This window comes from Pristis pectinata, chromosome 10, assembly GCF_009764475.1.
Source record: "Pristis pectinata isolate sPriPec2 chromosome 10, sPriPec2.1.pri, whole genome shotgun sequence".
Classification (NCBI taxonomy): domain Eukaryota; kingdom Metazoa; phylum Chordata; class Chondrichthyes; order Rhinopristiformes; family Pristidae; genus Pristis; species Pristis pectinata.
In genome coordinates, this window is record NC_067414.1 from 64,163,776 (window position 1) to 64,176,195 (window position 12,420).

Sequence of the window (12,420 nt, forward strand, 5' to 3'; positions counted from 1 at the left end):
TTACAACCCCACTTTCTTAGCGTGTCCTGTATCCCTTGATTTCCTTAATGCCTTAAACTGGGTTGATGTTCTCCTTGATGGTGAAAGTTAGGATTTGGAAGGTGGTATGGGCAGTAGACACAAGATGCTTGAAGTCATGCAACACACTGACTTGGAAATGTATTATAATACCTTTGTTGTTGTATCTAAATTTTGGAATGCCCTATCCAACAATCCTGTGGGAATTGTTTCACAGAAAGACTGTAATGGTTCAAGAAATCATTTTAAGTAATCATGGGTATAAAATATTATTGGAAATTAGAGGATATTTTAATGGCAGAGAATTGGACTACTGGTATTACTCCCATATTTTTGTTTAGAAAACTAAATGTCTATGGAACCAGAGACCAAGTATTTTAATGTCAGCAACACAGATGAAATCTCCATTTAAAGATGTCATAGAAAAGCATTTTGAAACCAAAATTATAATAGTGGTCTCCATGCATTTCAAAGGTACAAGGCCATGCTGGCATAAGCAGGAAGAATAGACAGGGGTAATCATAGATTCACTACTCTCTGGGGAAAAGTGGTTGTTGAACTGTTCTTTAAACATCTCCAGACTAATAGAGCAGGCCTGTAATTATCAGAACAGTAACCTCAGCACTGTGTTCCCTAGTCCTTGCAAACAAGGTTTGCTGCTTTCTAAATGGCTTGCCCATTATTACAGGGCTGCCAGAACAAGGCACCTGATCCTATAAGGCAGCAGTGGAAGCTGTGGACTGCTTTAGACAGGGGTAATGCAGTAGAAATTACACACTAAATTGCTCAAAACACTTGAGGTACCACATATTTAAGATATGACTAATCTTGGATCAGGTAATGTCACAGGACGTGTAGCAGATTGAATGGCAAGGTTGATATTGCACAGAAATTTGCTTGGATTAGTGAAAGATAGGAAATATTACTTGGTGATTGATGCTGGATTGAAATTGAAATAAAAAGTATATTTTTAAAATTTGCAGATGACACCTAGTTATGGATTAGTTACTGCTGAAGACTAACAAGGTATAGGGCAGCATCCATAAACCTTCAGAATGACTGGCAAAATAACTTCAGTTTAGATAAATGTGATTGTGTCATTTTGCCAAAAGGAATAAGCATGTCTGGGAGGGTGGGGTCACATACTCAAAAGTAACTGACTAAACGGATTCAAGGTAAACATTTACAACTCATTTAAAAAAAAGCAGTAGCTAGCTAAATAGGCCATTAAACATAGAAATAAAGAAGCTGAATTAATTTCTGGACCAATTCAATAGAAAAAAGTTATTTAGAATATTGGTTAGACCACATTCAGAGAACTTTATATACTTCTGGTCTCTGGAAAATCAGGGTAAAAGTCTTTTCAATGATAATATCAGTATTAGGAGTTGATAATCAGAGAAGATTAAACTGATAGCATTCTTGAGAATAGAGATCTTTAAAAATTTGCAGAGGTTTGTTAGGGTAGAAGTAGGAAAGATGGGCTGTAACTTGTACCATGCCCATAAAGGTAAGTTTAAACTGGAGCTGTGCCAAGGGATTTGCATCAATTTTACTTAAGACCCGCTGTAGAAAAATTCTATCTCAAATGAGGCCCAAGGCATGGTGTGGATTAAATCATTTTGTGTGGGCAAAAGCCTTTGGTCCATCAGTTCTAATCACTGTGAAGCCACTGGAAGAAATTGGGTTGCAGAACAAGGGAAGAGAGACAATATTACCAAGTCTTTTTTTTAAATCTCCACCTTCTCTTTGTCTTGCCACCAGGTAAATGCAATTGGACTTTTGATAGAATTCAATCACACAAATGAAATTCTAGGCAGAATTCTGAACCAGCTGCCATAAATATTAATATATTTAATGACTCTAGTGAAGAAGTTAGGAGAAACTTTTTTTGAACTGAGTGATTAAAAATACTTCATGAAACAATGAGGCAAATAATATAGATATCTTTAAGAGGAAGAATAAATAAAAGGAGCAGTCTTTGTTTCAAACCTACTCTGGCACCATTTCCCTAACTCTTTCTCTGCTATGGCAAATCAAAGGTGTAGTTACAGGGACTCCCATGCACCCTAGCTACATCTTCATTTTTGATGGAACATGGAGCAGTGTTTGTTCCAAACCTACTCTGGAACCACTCCCCAACTCTTTCTTTGCTGCAATAAATCAAGGGTGTAGCCATGGGTCCGAGCCACACCTGCCTTTTCAGTGACTACATGGAGCAGTCTTTGTTCCAAACCTACTCTTTCTCTACTCCATTGATTGCTGCATTTATGTTGCCTCCTGCACCTGTGCAGAACTCAGCAATTTCATCAACTTCACTAGCAACTTCCACCCTGCCTCAAATTCACCTGAACCATTTCCAATACCTCTATTGCCTTTCTTGATCTCTCTGTCCCCATCTCAGGAAATATACTATCCCCCGACATTTACTACAAACATATTGACTCCCACAGCTACCCAGACGACACCTCCTCTCACCCTGTCTTGTTAGGATGCCATTCCTGTCTCTCAGTTTCTCCATCCCTGTCATATCTGTTCTCGAGATTAGACCCACCCCACCCACCCCCTGCCTGTTGGTGGAGCCCTCACCTGCATCGGCTTTGTTTCCCGTACTTCTACTCTTACCCCCACCTTCCCCCAGACAGAACAGGGATAGATTTCCTTTGGTCCCAGCCTTTCACCCCACCAGCCTATGCATTTGGTGCATCATTTGACATTTTGCCAGCTACATCACGGTCCCACCACCAGCCACAACTTCACCCCTCCACCCCTTACTGCTTTCCGCAGGGATCACTCGCCCTGACTCCCTGGTCCACTCATCCCTTCCCACCCATCCCTCCCCCTCCCGAGGCACGTTCCCCTTCAACCTGTTCCTACACCACCTCCCTCACCACCATCCAGGGCCATAAACAGCCTTTCCAAGTGAGGCAGAGATTCACATTCACCTCCTCCAACCTAGTTTATTGCATTTGGGGCTCTTGATGTGGTCTCCTCTACATCAGAGACCAAGAACAGACTAGGTGACTGCTTTGCTGATCACCTGCAGTCCGTCCCCTGTGGCCATCTGGAGCTCCCAGTTGTTGGCCATTTTAATTCCCCTCCCTATTCAGACTCCAACCTGTCTGTCCTCAACACTCTCCACTGCCACGTTGAGGGTAAACGCAAATTAGAGGAACAGCACCTCATTTTGCACCTGGGTATTCTCCAACCCGCTGGCATGAACATTGAATTCTCCAATTTCAGGTAACTTGCTCCCCCTCTGTCCCTTCTCTCTTTCCTCCTGATCTACACTCTCCCCAGTCCCCCATCACTCCATTTCTTTCCCCTCCTTCACCCACTCCATCTGCCCATTGACCTACACATTTCTATTGCAAGATCCCCTCTCCCCACTGTTCCCATCTGCACACCCCATCTCCCTTGGTTCCAAGCACCACCTTCCTCTCTTATCAGATTCCATCATCTGCAGCCCTTTGTTACCTCCACCTACCACCTCACAGCCTCTGCAGCTATTTCCACTCTTGCTTCCTCCATTCACCTATCACTTGCCAGCTCTTGCTCTACCTATTCCCTTCATCTCTTTATACTGGCCATCATCCCCTCTGTATTTCAGTCCAGATGAAGAGTCTCAATCCAAAACGTCAGCTGTCCATTTCCCCCCCCACAGGTGCTGCCTGACCCACTGAGTTCCTCCAACAGTTTGTTTTTTGCTCCAGATTCCAGCATCTGCAGTCTCTTGTGTCTCCAGGATAAAAGATGATACAATTGTTGGGAAAGACCTGAACTAGTCTGGGAGAAGGGAACCAGAAGAGAAAAGCAAAAAATTGAATGTTAAATAATGTAGTAAATGAGATGTGAAAGGGCATGTAGGAAAAAAAACACAATAAAGAAACCCAAGTTTTGGCAAGGCTTAATTGTTTTTTTTAAATTTGGTTATTCACTTTCAGGATCTTGGTATTACTGATAACCAAGCATTTGTTGAGTTTAGTCATGAGTGAAGGAGGATTATAACTAATCAGCCAGCAATCCCCAATTCCCTTTGAATTGAATGGTTTGCTAGTCCATTTCAGAGTTAATCACATTGGTGGGTTTGAAGTTACAATCCAGTTAAGGATGGTAGCTCTCTTCCTTTGAGCTAACTAAGATTTTACCAGTAACTGTGGTTATCATTACGAATGACTAGTTTCATGGTTCCAAATTATTAACTGAATTCAAATTCCCTAGCTTCCATAGTGCTATTTGACCTTGGGTATGTACAGTGTTGGTCTGGACCTGTAGATTTCTAGTTTGGTAACTTAATTGCTGAGTCCAGACTCTAAAAAGAGGTAAGGAAGAAAATAGTGCAGTCTGGCTATATTTTCCTAAAACAATGTTTGGTTAAAGCCTTAATGCTAGAGGACTGGAAAGTTGTGAATGTGGCAACATTGTTTTAAATGCGAGAAAGGAATCTAGGGAGAACTAGTTGGGTGGATTCCAGATTGGCTCAGAGGTAGGAAGCAGAGGGTGGTGGTTGAAGGTCGTTTCTCGGAATGGAGCCCAGTGACTAGTGGTGTGCCACAGGGGTCAGTGTTGGGACCCTTGATATTCGTTATTTACATGAATGATTTGGATGCAAAATCCAAAGGCTTGATCAGTAAGTTTGCAGATGACACAAAATTAGGTGGTGCTGTTGATAGTGAAGAAGGTTATCATAGATTACCTGGGCATCTTGATCAGTTAGGGAAGTGGGCCGAGGAGTGGCAAATGGATTTCAATACAGATATGTATGAGATGATGCATTTTGGAAAGTCAAACCAGTGTAGGATTTACCTGTGAATGGTAGGGCACGAGGGAGTGTAATGGAACAGGGGGGCCTCGGAGTACAAGTGCATAGTTCATTGAAAATGGCATCACATGGTGGTGAAAAACGTGTTTAGCATGCTGACTTTCATCAGTCAGGGCATCGAGTATAGGAATTGGGCCCTCATGTTGCAGTTGTACAAGTCATTGGTGAGGTCTGTGTGTACTGTGTACAGCTTTGGTCACTCTGTTATAGGAAAGAAGTGGTTAAACTGGAAAAAGTGCAGAAAGATATGAGGATGTTGCTTGGACTAGAGGGCCTGGGTTATAGGGAGAGGCTAGGTCTTTACTCCTTGGAATGTAGGAGAATGAGGGGCAGCCTAAAGTTCATTTTAAAATTGAGAGGCATAGATAAGGTGGACAGTAACAGTCTTTTCACCAGGGTAGGGGAATCCAAAACTAGAGGCATGGATTTAGGGTAAGAGAGGAAAGATTTAAAAGGGACCTGAGAAGCAACTTTTTCATGGAGGGTGGTGAGTATGTGGAATGAGCTGCCAGAGGAAGTGGTTGAGGCAGGTATAGTAGTATTATTTAAGAAGCACTTCAGTAGGTACACGGAGAGGCAGGTTTTAGAGGGATATGGGCCAAATGGCAGGAAATTGAGACGAGGTGGGTGGGGACCGAGGTCAGCATGGACTCGTTGGACCTGTATCCATTGGACCTATGACTCTAAAGGGTGAAACTACAGTTCATTCAGTGTGATATCAGTGATGAACAGATTGGGGGAAAAATTAGGGCCCAGCATAAATCAGTATTTAGAAAGCCACGAACCTAAAGTCCATTTGCAGCGAGTATGCACCTGGTGCACTGAATGACCTCCTGTTCTTTTGATTTCCATGATGGGTTTGGATGAAATAGATCAGTATAATGCTGATGTAATAACATGGACATATACCCACAAGGGTCAAATAACCCATTTCTGTGGCATAAATCTGCTTATGAAATGGTTTAATTCTTCCTCTCAGGTATTTGAAAATGTATATATAATATTCATTGTGGATAATGATAGACTTTAAGGATTGTGAAATATGACTGACTGCTCTGGGGACTGCAAGTGTTTTGAAGAAAGATTCAGAGGGAGCCTCTGAAGATTCATTGAATAATATTTACACTTTGTTTGATCTCCTCATGCCATGTGCAAGTCTGTACATTTTACAAAAGACTTTGTTGGAGGTTAATTCCCTGCACATTACAGTTATTAATTTTGAGCTTGTGTTAGTATAAAGGTCATGCCATACAGTAAGTTTTTCAGTTTGATCCTCAGATTCTTCAGTGTTTGGGGATTTCTATCATAGTTACAAATTAACCTGTCAATAATTGGCTAATAGACCAAGAGTACTTTCAATTCCAAAAATGTAATGGGATCTTTTTAAGTCTAGGTGACGGGACAGAACCTTGGACCTCAGCCAATAGGTAGCAATTTCAAGAATGTTGGGTTATCTCAAATGCACTGAATCATCATTCTGCTATCCAATCCTCTGCTACTTTGGACCTTGAATCTGGAGTTCGAGCTGACATTTAAGATTTCCTTTTTCAGCATAAGTAGTTTGCTACTGCAGATTAGAAGGCAACTTGGAAAGCCCGAGTAAAGCAGGATTACAACTAATGCAGCAGAAGGATATATGAAGCTGGGGAACAATGGTATCTTTTGTCCATTCTAATACAGGGTCTCCACAGTTTACGAATGTCTGATTCATAAACAGCCTGTACCTATGAATGAGTGTTTGGGAGACCAATGGGATGGATTTGTTGGCTACTGCGGGGCTGCAGGTATCTTTTGCTGCCTGGGAACTCGGTTTGTGGCCACAGTTCTGACTTGCAAACTGTCCAGATAACAAATAGTAGACAGGAAAGGAACCCTACTGTAACCCAAGGGATTATGTGAATTGCAGTCTGAAAGAAAATGTTTGTTTTATTACACTGGAGCAGAATTAGGCCATTCAGCCCTTCGAGTCTGCTCTGTCATTTGATCAGGACTGATTTATTTTTCCCTCTCAATCCCATTCTCCTGCCTTCTCCCTGTAACCTTTGACACCCTTACCAATCAAGAACCTATCAACCTCAGTTTTAAAATAACCCAATGACTTGGCCTCCACACCTGTCTGTGGCAATGAATTCCACAGATTCACCACCCTCTGGCTAAAGAAATTTCTCCTCATCTCTGTTCTAAAGGGACGTCCTTCTATTCTGAGGACGTGTTCTCTGGTCCTAGACTCTCCCACTACTGAAAACATCCTCTCTACGTCCACTCTATCCAGGCCTTTCAATATTTGATTAGGTTTCAATGAGATTCTCCCCCCCCCCCCCAAATCCTTCTAAATTCCAGCAAATACAGGCCCAGAACCATCAAACACTCCTCATACATTCACCCTTCCATTTCCGCGATCATTCTTGTAAACCTCCTCTGGATTCTCTCCAACACCAGCACATCCTTCCTTGGATATGGGGCCTCAAACTGCTCACAATACTCCAAATGTGGTCTGACCAACGCCTTATAAAGCCTCAGCATTACATTCTTGCTTTTATATTTCTTGTCCTCTTGAAATGAATGCTAATATTGCATTTGCCTTCCTTACTACCGACTCAACCTGCAAGTTAAGCTTGAGGGAATCCTGCACTTCGACTCCCAAGTCCCTTTGCACCTCCGATTTCTGAATTTGCTCCATGTTCAGAAAATAGCCTTTGCCTTTATTCCTCCTACCAATGTACATGACCATACACTTCCCTTCACTGTATTCTGTCTGCCCATTCTCCTAACCTGTCCAAGTCCTTCTGCAGACTCCCTGCTTCCTCAACACTACCTGCCCCTCCACTTATCTTTGTATCATCTGCAAATTTGGCCACAAAGCCCTCAATTCCCTCATCCAGATCATTAACATAAAAGTAGCAGACCCAACACTGACCTCTGCAGAACACCACTAGTCACCGGCAGCCAACCAGAAAAGGGTCCTTTTATTCCCACTTTTTGCCTTCTGCCAGTCAGCCAATCTTCTATTCATGCTAGTACATTTCGTGTAATACCATGGGCTCCTATTTTGTTTAGCAACCTTGTGCGGCAGCCTGTCAAAGGCCTTTTGAAAATCCAAGTGAACAACATCCACTGACTCTCTCTATCCTGCCTGTTACTTTAAAGCACTGAAGTCAGGCTAACTGGCCTACAATTTCCTGCCTTTTGCCTCCCTCCCTTCTTAAAGAGTGGAGTGACACTTGTGATTTTCCAGTCCTCCAGAACCATTCCTGACTCTAGTGGTTCTTGAAAGATCCTCTACAGGTCAGATGAGATGTCCTGAACCCAGGCACCAGGCAGGCAAAACAGCCTTCGGGTCTCTCGATCCTTGCGACAGAGAATTGTGTCTATTCCCCTGACTATACTATCCCCAATCACAACTACATTTCTCTTCTCTGCCCCTCTTGAATGGCTACCTGAACCACAGTGCCATGGTTCAGTTGCTCATTCTTCCTACAGCCCCCACTCTCATCCACACAGGGAGCAAGAATCTCAGACCTGCTGGACAAGCTCAAGGGCTGAGGCTCCTCCAGCACTACCTCTTGGGTCCCCCTACCTGCCTCACTCACAGTCACATTCCTGTTGTCCCTGGCCACAGACTGAATTTGAAGTAGTTAAGCTAATGGGTGTGACTGCCTCCTGAAACACAATATGAAATACAATATCCAGGTAACTCTCTCCCTCCCTGATGCGTCGCAGTGTTTGAAGCTCAGATTCCAGGTCATCAACTTGAACCGAGTTCCTCGAGCAAGCTGTGGTCACCAGGAGCCACAAGGGGGTCCACCAGCTCCCACATCATGCAGCTACAACACATCACCTGATCCTGCGTCCCTATTTAATTTGTTATAATTTGATGTCTTTTTATTTAACTATAAAAAAACTTTACCTGTTATTACCTGCTATTCACCTGTGCCTCCTCGCTGAAGCCTCTTGAGTCAAAGCTTCAGAATTCCCACTCCTACACTGGTTCACTCTCACAATAGCTGCTCCACTTTACCCTACCTTCCTTTTATTGGCTGAGTTGCCGCACACTTAGCCAATCACAAAACCTTAAAAACAAAACAGAAAGCTTCTCCCCTCTGCTGCTCTGGCTGCTGCAACTGGAGAAAATAAGGCATTGTAGTTCATATAAGGCACGAAAAGGTGCAAAAATGCCTAAATGATGAAATTCGTTATATTTTCAGAACTTGATACAATTATAGAGAAACATGCAAGAAGAAAACTATGTCATCAAGCAAGTTTCTAAATTGACTGTATTTGCTGAATTATATGATCTACCGAATCTTAAATCACTGTCTGACAAGGTGTTGGCAATAGACTTTATTTTCTTTCTCAAGATCTTAATTGGCTCCAGGGCAGGGTTCGGGGAGTGCGACTGACTTGATGGATGAGAGAGTTTTTGGTTGTCATTTTTGTGTGTGAAGGTGAAAATGATGATATTCACAATCTTCAGGAAGTCCCAAATGAATTTAAAAACTTTTGTTTAAGAGCTTTAAAAATAATATGCCACCCTCTTTCAGTTAATACAGAGGTCCACAGTACCTTTTCAATGAGGCATAAAAGATTATTTAGAAGAGCAAGACACACTACTTATCTTTGAATCAATATCACAGATTGTCATTGGACAAGGGGACACTGCCGGGATTTGACTCTTCGCAGGTGGCCGAGTTAGTGGCCCTTATGCAAGCTTTGGAAATGGGAGAGGACAAGAGAGTCAGTATTTACACAGACAGTCATTATGCCTCAGAGTAGCACATGACTATATGCTGGCGTGGGCTAGAAAGGGGTTCACGACCAGTAGTGGAACAGAAGTGAAGAACGGAGATAAGATGTGACAACTTGACCAGGCTACCGAGAAACCCCGGGAAGTGGCTATCAAAAAGGTTAAAATGCATGTTGAGGGAAAGAACAAGACAGAGCAGGAGGATGCACAAACATTGGGGAATAACTATGCAGATCAGGCTGCGGAGGAGGCGGCTATAGACCCATCATTAATTACAGAAGTAGTAGGGGCCTTAGAAGTTGAGGTGATTAAGCAGGGTACAAAGGTAAAAACAGCACAGGGGCTGTGATGGTGCCCCGATGTTTAAGACAACCGCTTCTAAAACCGTAGCATGGGATTACCCATACAAGCCAAGACAAAATGCTGTATCTACTAAAACAATATTGGTCATGGCTGGGGATGGGCTGAGAAGTGGCCAAATATTGGCAGAAATGTATTATCTGTGCAAAGAACAATGAGGGTAAGAGTGTAGCGTCCAGATGGACCATCAACAGCAGCCACTAGGACCCTGGGGAAACATCCAGATTGATTTCACCAGACCCCTCAATCCTGGTAGAGGCTTGAGAACAGCAGGAGATTGCAGACTGGGAACATCAATTTCTGCATGAAAATGCATCAGCATTACCCTCAATTAGAGACAGGGTAACGAGCCAGGAGATTGTTAGGATAGGATTGGGTCCTCGTTGGAGAGGACCATGTGAGGTTTTGTTTGTAACGCCAACATGTGTTTGCTTAAAGGAACCAACTGGGGCAAGATGGAGACATTGGTCGTATGAATCTAAACCCACCTTTGCACCCCTCTCTAACAGGACAGAACACTCCAGAAATGACCAAATTAGAGCGGGTCATGCTCCATTTACTCCTGAGAACCAAGATAATATGGTGGACAACATTTTGGGTCTGAACTCTACCAATCCCCCAAATGATCGGAGAAGGGTATGAGGTATTGTCCTGTAAAGGTGAAGAGACCATAGTAATATCTGTTGGGCAGGGCTTACAATGTACCATCGGATTGAGCATAACTGTATGCATGTTAATATGAACTACAATCCAGGACTAAAGTAGGATGGAGAAAGGGTAGAAGGACCAATGTGGAACTTTGGAAAGATAAGAGGATTTGGCCAAAATGGAGTGCCCAGTTAGAACATAGAATATTACAGCACAGTACAAGCCCTTCAGCTCACAATGTTGTACTGACATTTTATCCTGCTCTAATATCTAACCCTTCCCTCCCACATAGCCCTCCATTTCTCTGTCATTCATGCGTCTATCTAAGAGTCTCTTAAATGTCGCTAATGTATCTGCCCCCACAATCTCTGCCGGCAGTGCGCACCCACCACTCTCTGTAAAAAAAAACTTACCCCTGACATCCCCCTTATACCTTCCTCCAATCACCTTAAAATTATGCCCCCTCGTGTTAGCCATAGGCAGTTAATGGTAATGTGATGGGGAGTCGTTGGATAACTTTTACGAACTGTACAAACGTGACTACAATATCGACAGCTACGATAACTTCACAGGCAAGAGTATCCACCACACCAGAACAACTAGAGTGTGATGAGGATATCACACAAGTGACTGGTCATGAACTGGTGATAACACTTACTAAAGAGAAGGTAATGTTGGTACCATATTATCGACATGTACAGGTGATCATGAATTTAACTGGTCTTGCTATCCCCACTTGGTGACCCATTCTCACACAACAATTATTTCAACAGTTGTTGAAGGAACAGTTAGTGGGGAAGGCACTTAGGGCCCATAGAACCCAAAGAGGGCTGGTGGAACTAGTGGGGATGGGATATGCAACAGGAATATCTACAGTGAATACTCTGGATAGAGTAAAAATAAACAAGCAGATTGAGTAGCTAAAGGGTAAAATTGGGCAAGTGATAACACAGGGACTATCTTGAGATCACAGAACTGAGATGAACAGAACAGGAGAAAAGACAGCACGTACTCCTGAAGGAAGTGAGGATTCTGAAGCCTTATGATGAAGCAATAAATAGTACTATAGACAGGATGGGGAACACATCCCAAGAAGAGCATAAGGAACATGTGTGCTCCATGTATTCTGTGTGGCTACTTTCCCCAAGTGCAAGGTGGTCTGCTACGAATAAGCTGGGCATCAACTCCCTCACTGGATATCGACATGACGGCTTAGACAATGGAGTACTGACACGCAACCTGGCTGCCACCTTAGAGCCTTAACCATAGCGGGCCAGGTAGGTCAAGTTTGTCAGGGTTCCCAAGGGGAATATATCAATGGAATAATACAGCAAATCCCTCAGAATAAGACCTTTGCCCAATACTGAGTTCACAATATTGGGCAATATAAGCATATGCAATGTATTGCAGGGCATGATGCCCCAAACCACAGTATTATAATTGATGGGAAACCCAGAGGTGAGATCTCACTCATGACACCAACAATGAACCCATTGAACTTGTCCAAAGGAATCAACACGGTAGTGTCCATTTGTGGATTTACCCATTTCAATGACTGTCATCTCACAGTTGATGTAAAGACTAGTGCCTCTTTCATCAGTGTTGCATCCTCCTATGTAAAATATTACATAGCATCGGCTTTGTGGTACACCAAAAGCGGACTGAACTGTACCCTATTGGGGCATAACATGATCATCAGAGGACTTGCACACCCAATCTCAAATATGAGAGAGGAGATTGACAATTTTGAGAACAGAAACGTTTGAAACAATCAACTTCATGATCGGGAGAAGTGACAATGATGAGGTTCTGAGACAGTTTGTGGCTA

General features: G+C 42.9%; 1 protein-coding gene across 1 annotated transcript in view; it reads left to right on the forward strand.

Moving 5' to 3' along the window:
• Positions 1-10,310: 10,310 nt before the first annotated feature.
• The window catches only part of dusp23b (dual specificity phosphatase 23b), a 31,256-nt gene continuing 29,146 nt past the window's right edge, over positions 10,311-12,420 (forward strand). The window contains exon 1 of the mRNA XM_052024350.1: positions 10,311-10,603. Coding sequence (XP_051880310.1) covers positions 10,567-10,603 — 37 coding nt within the window. The 5' untranslated portion in view covers positions 10,311-10,566. The remainder of the gene's footprint in view (positions 10,604-12,420) is intronic.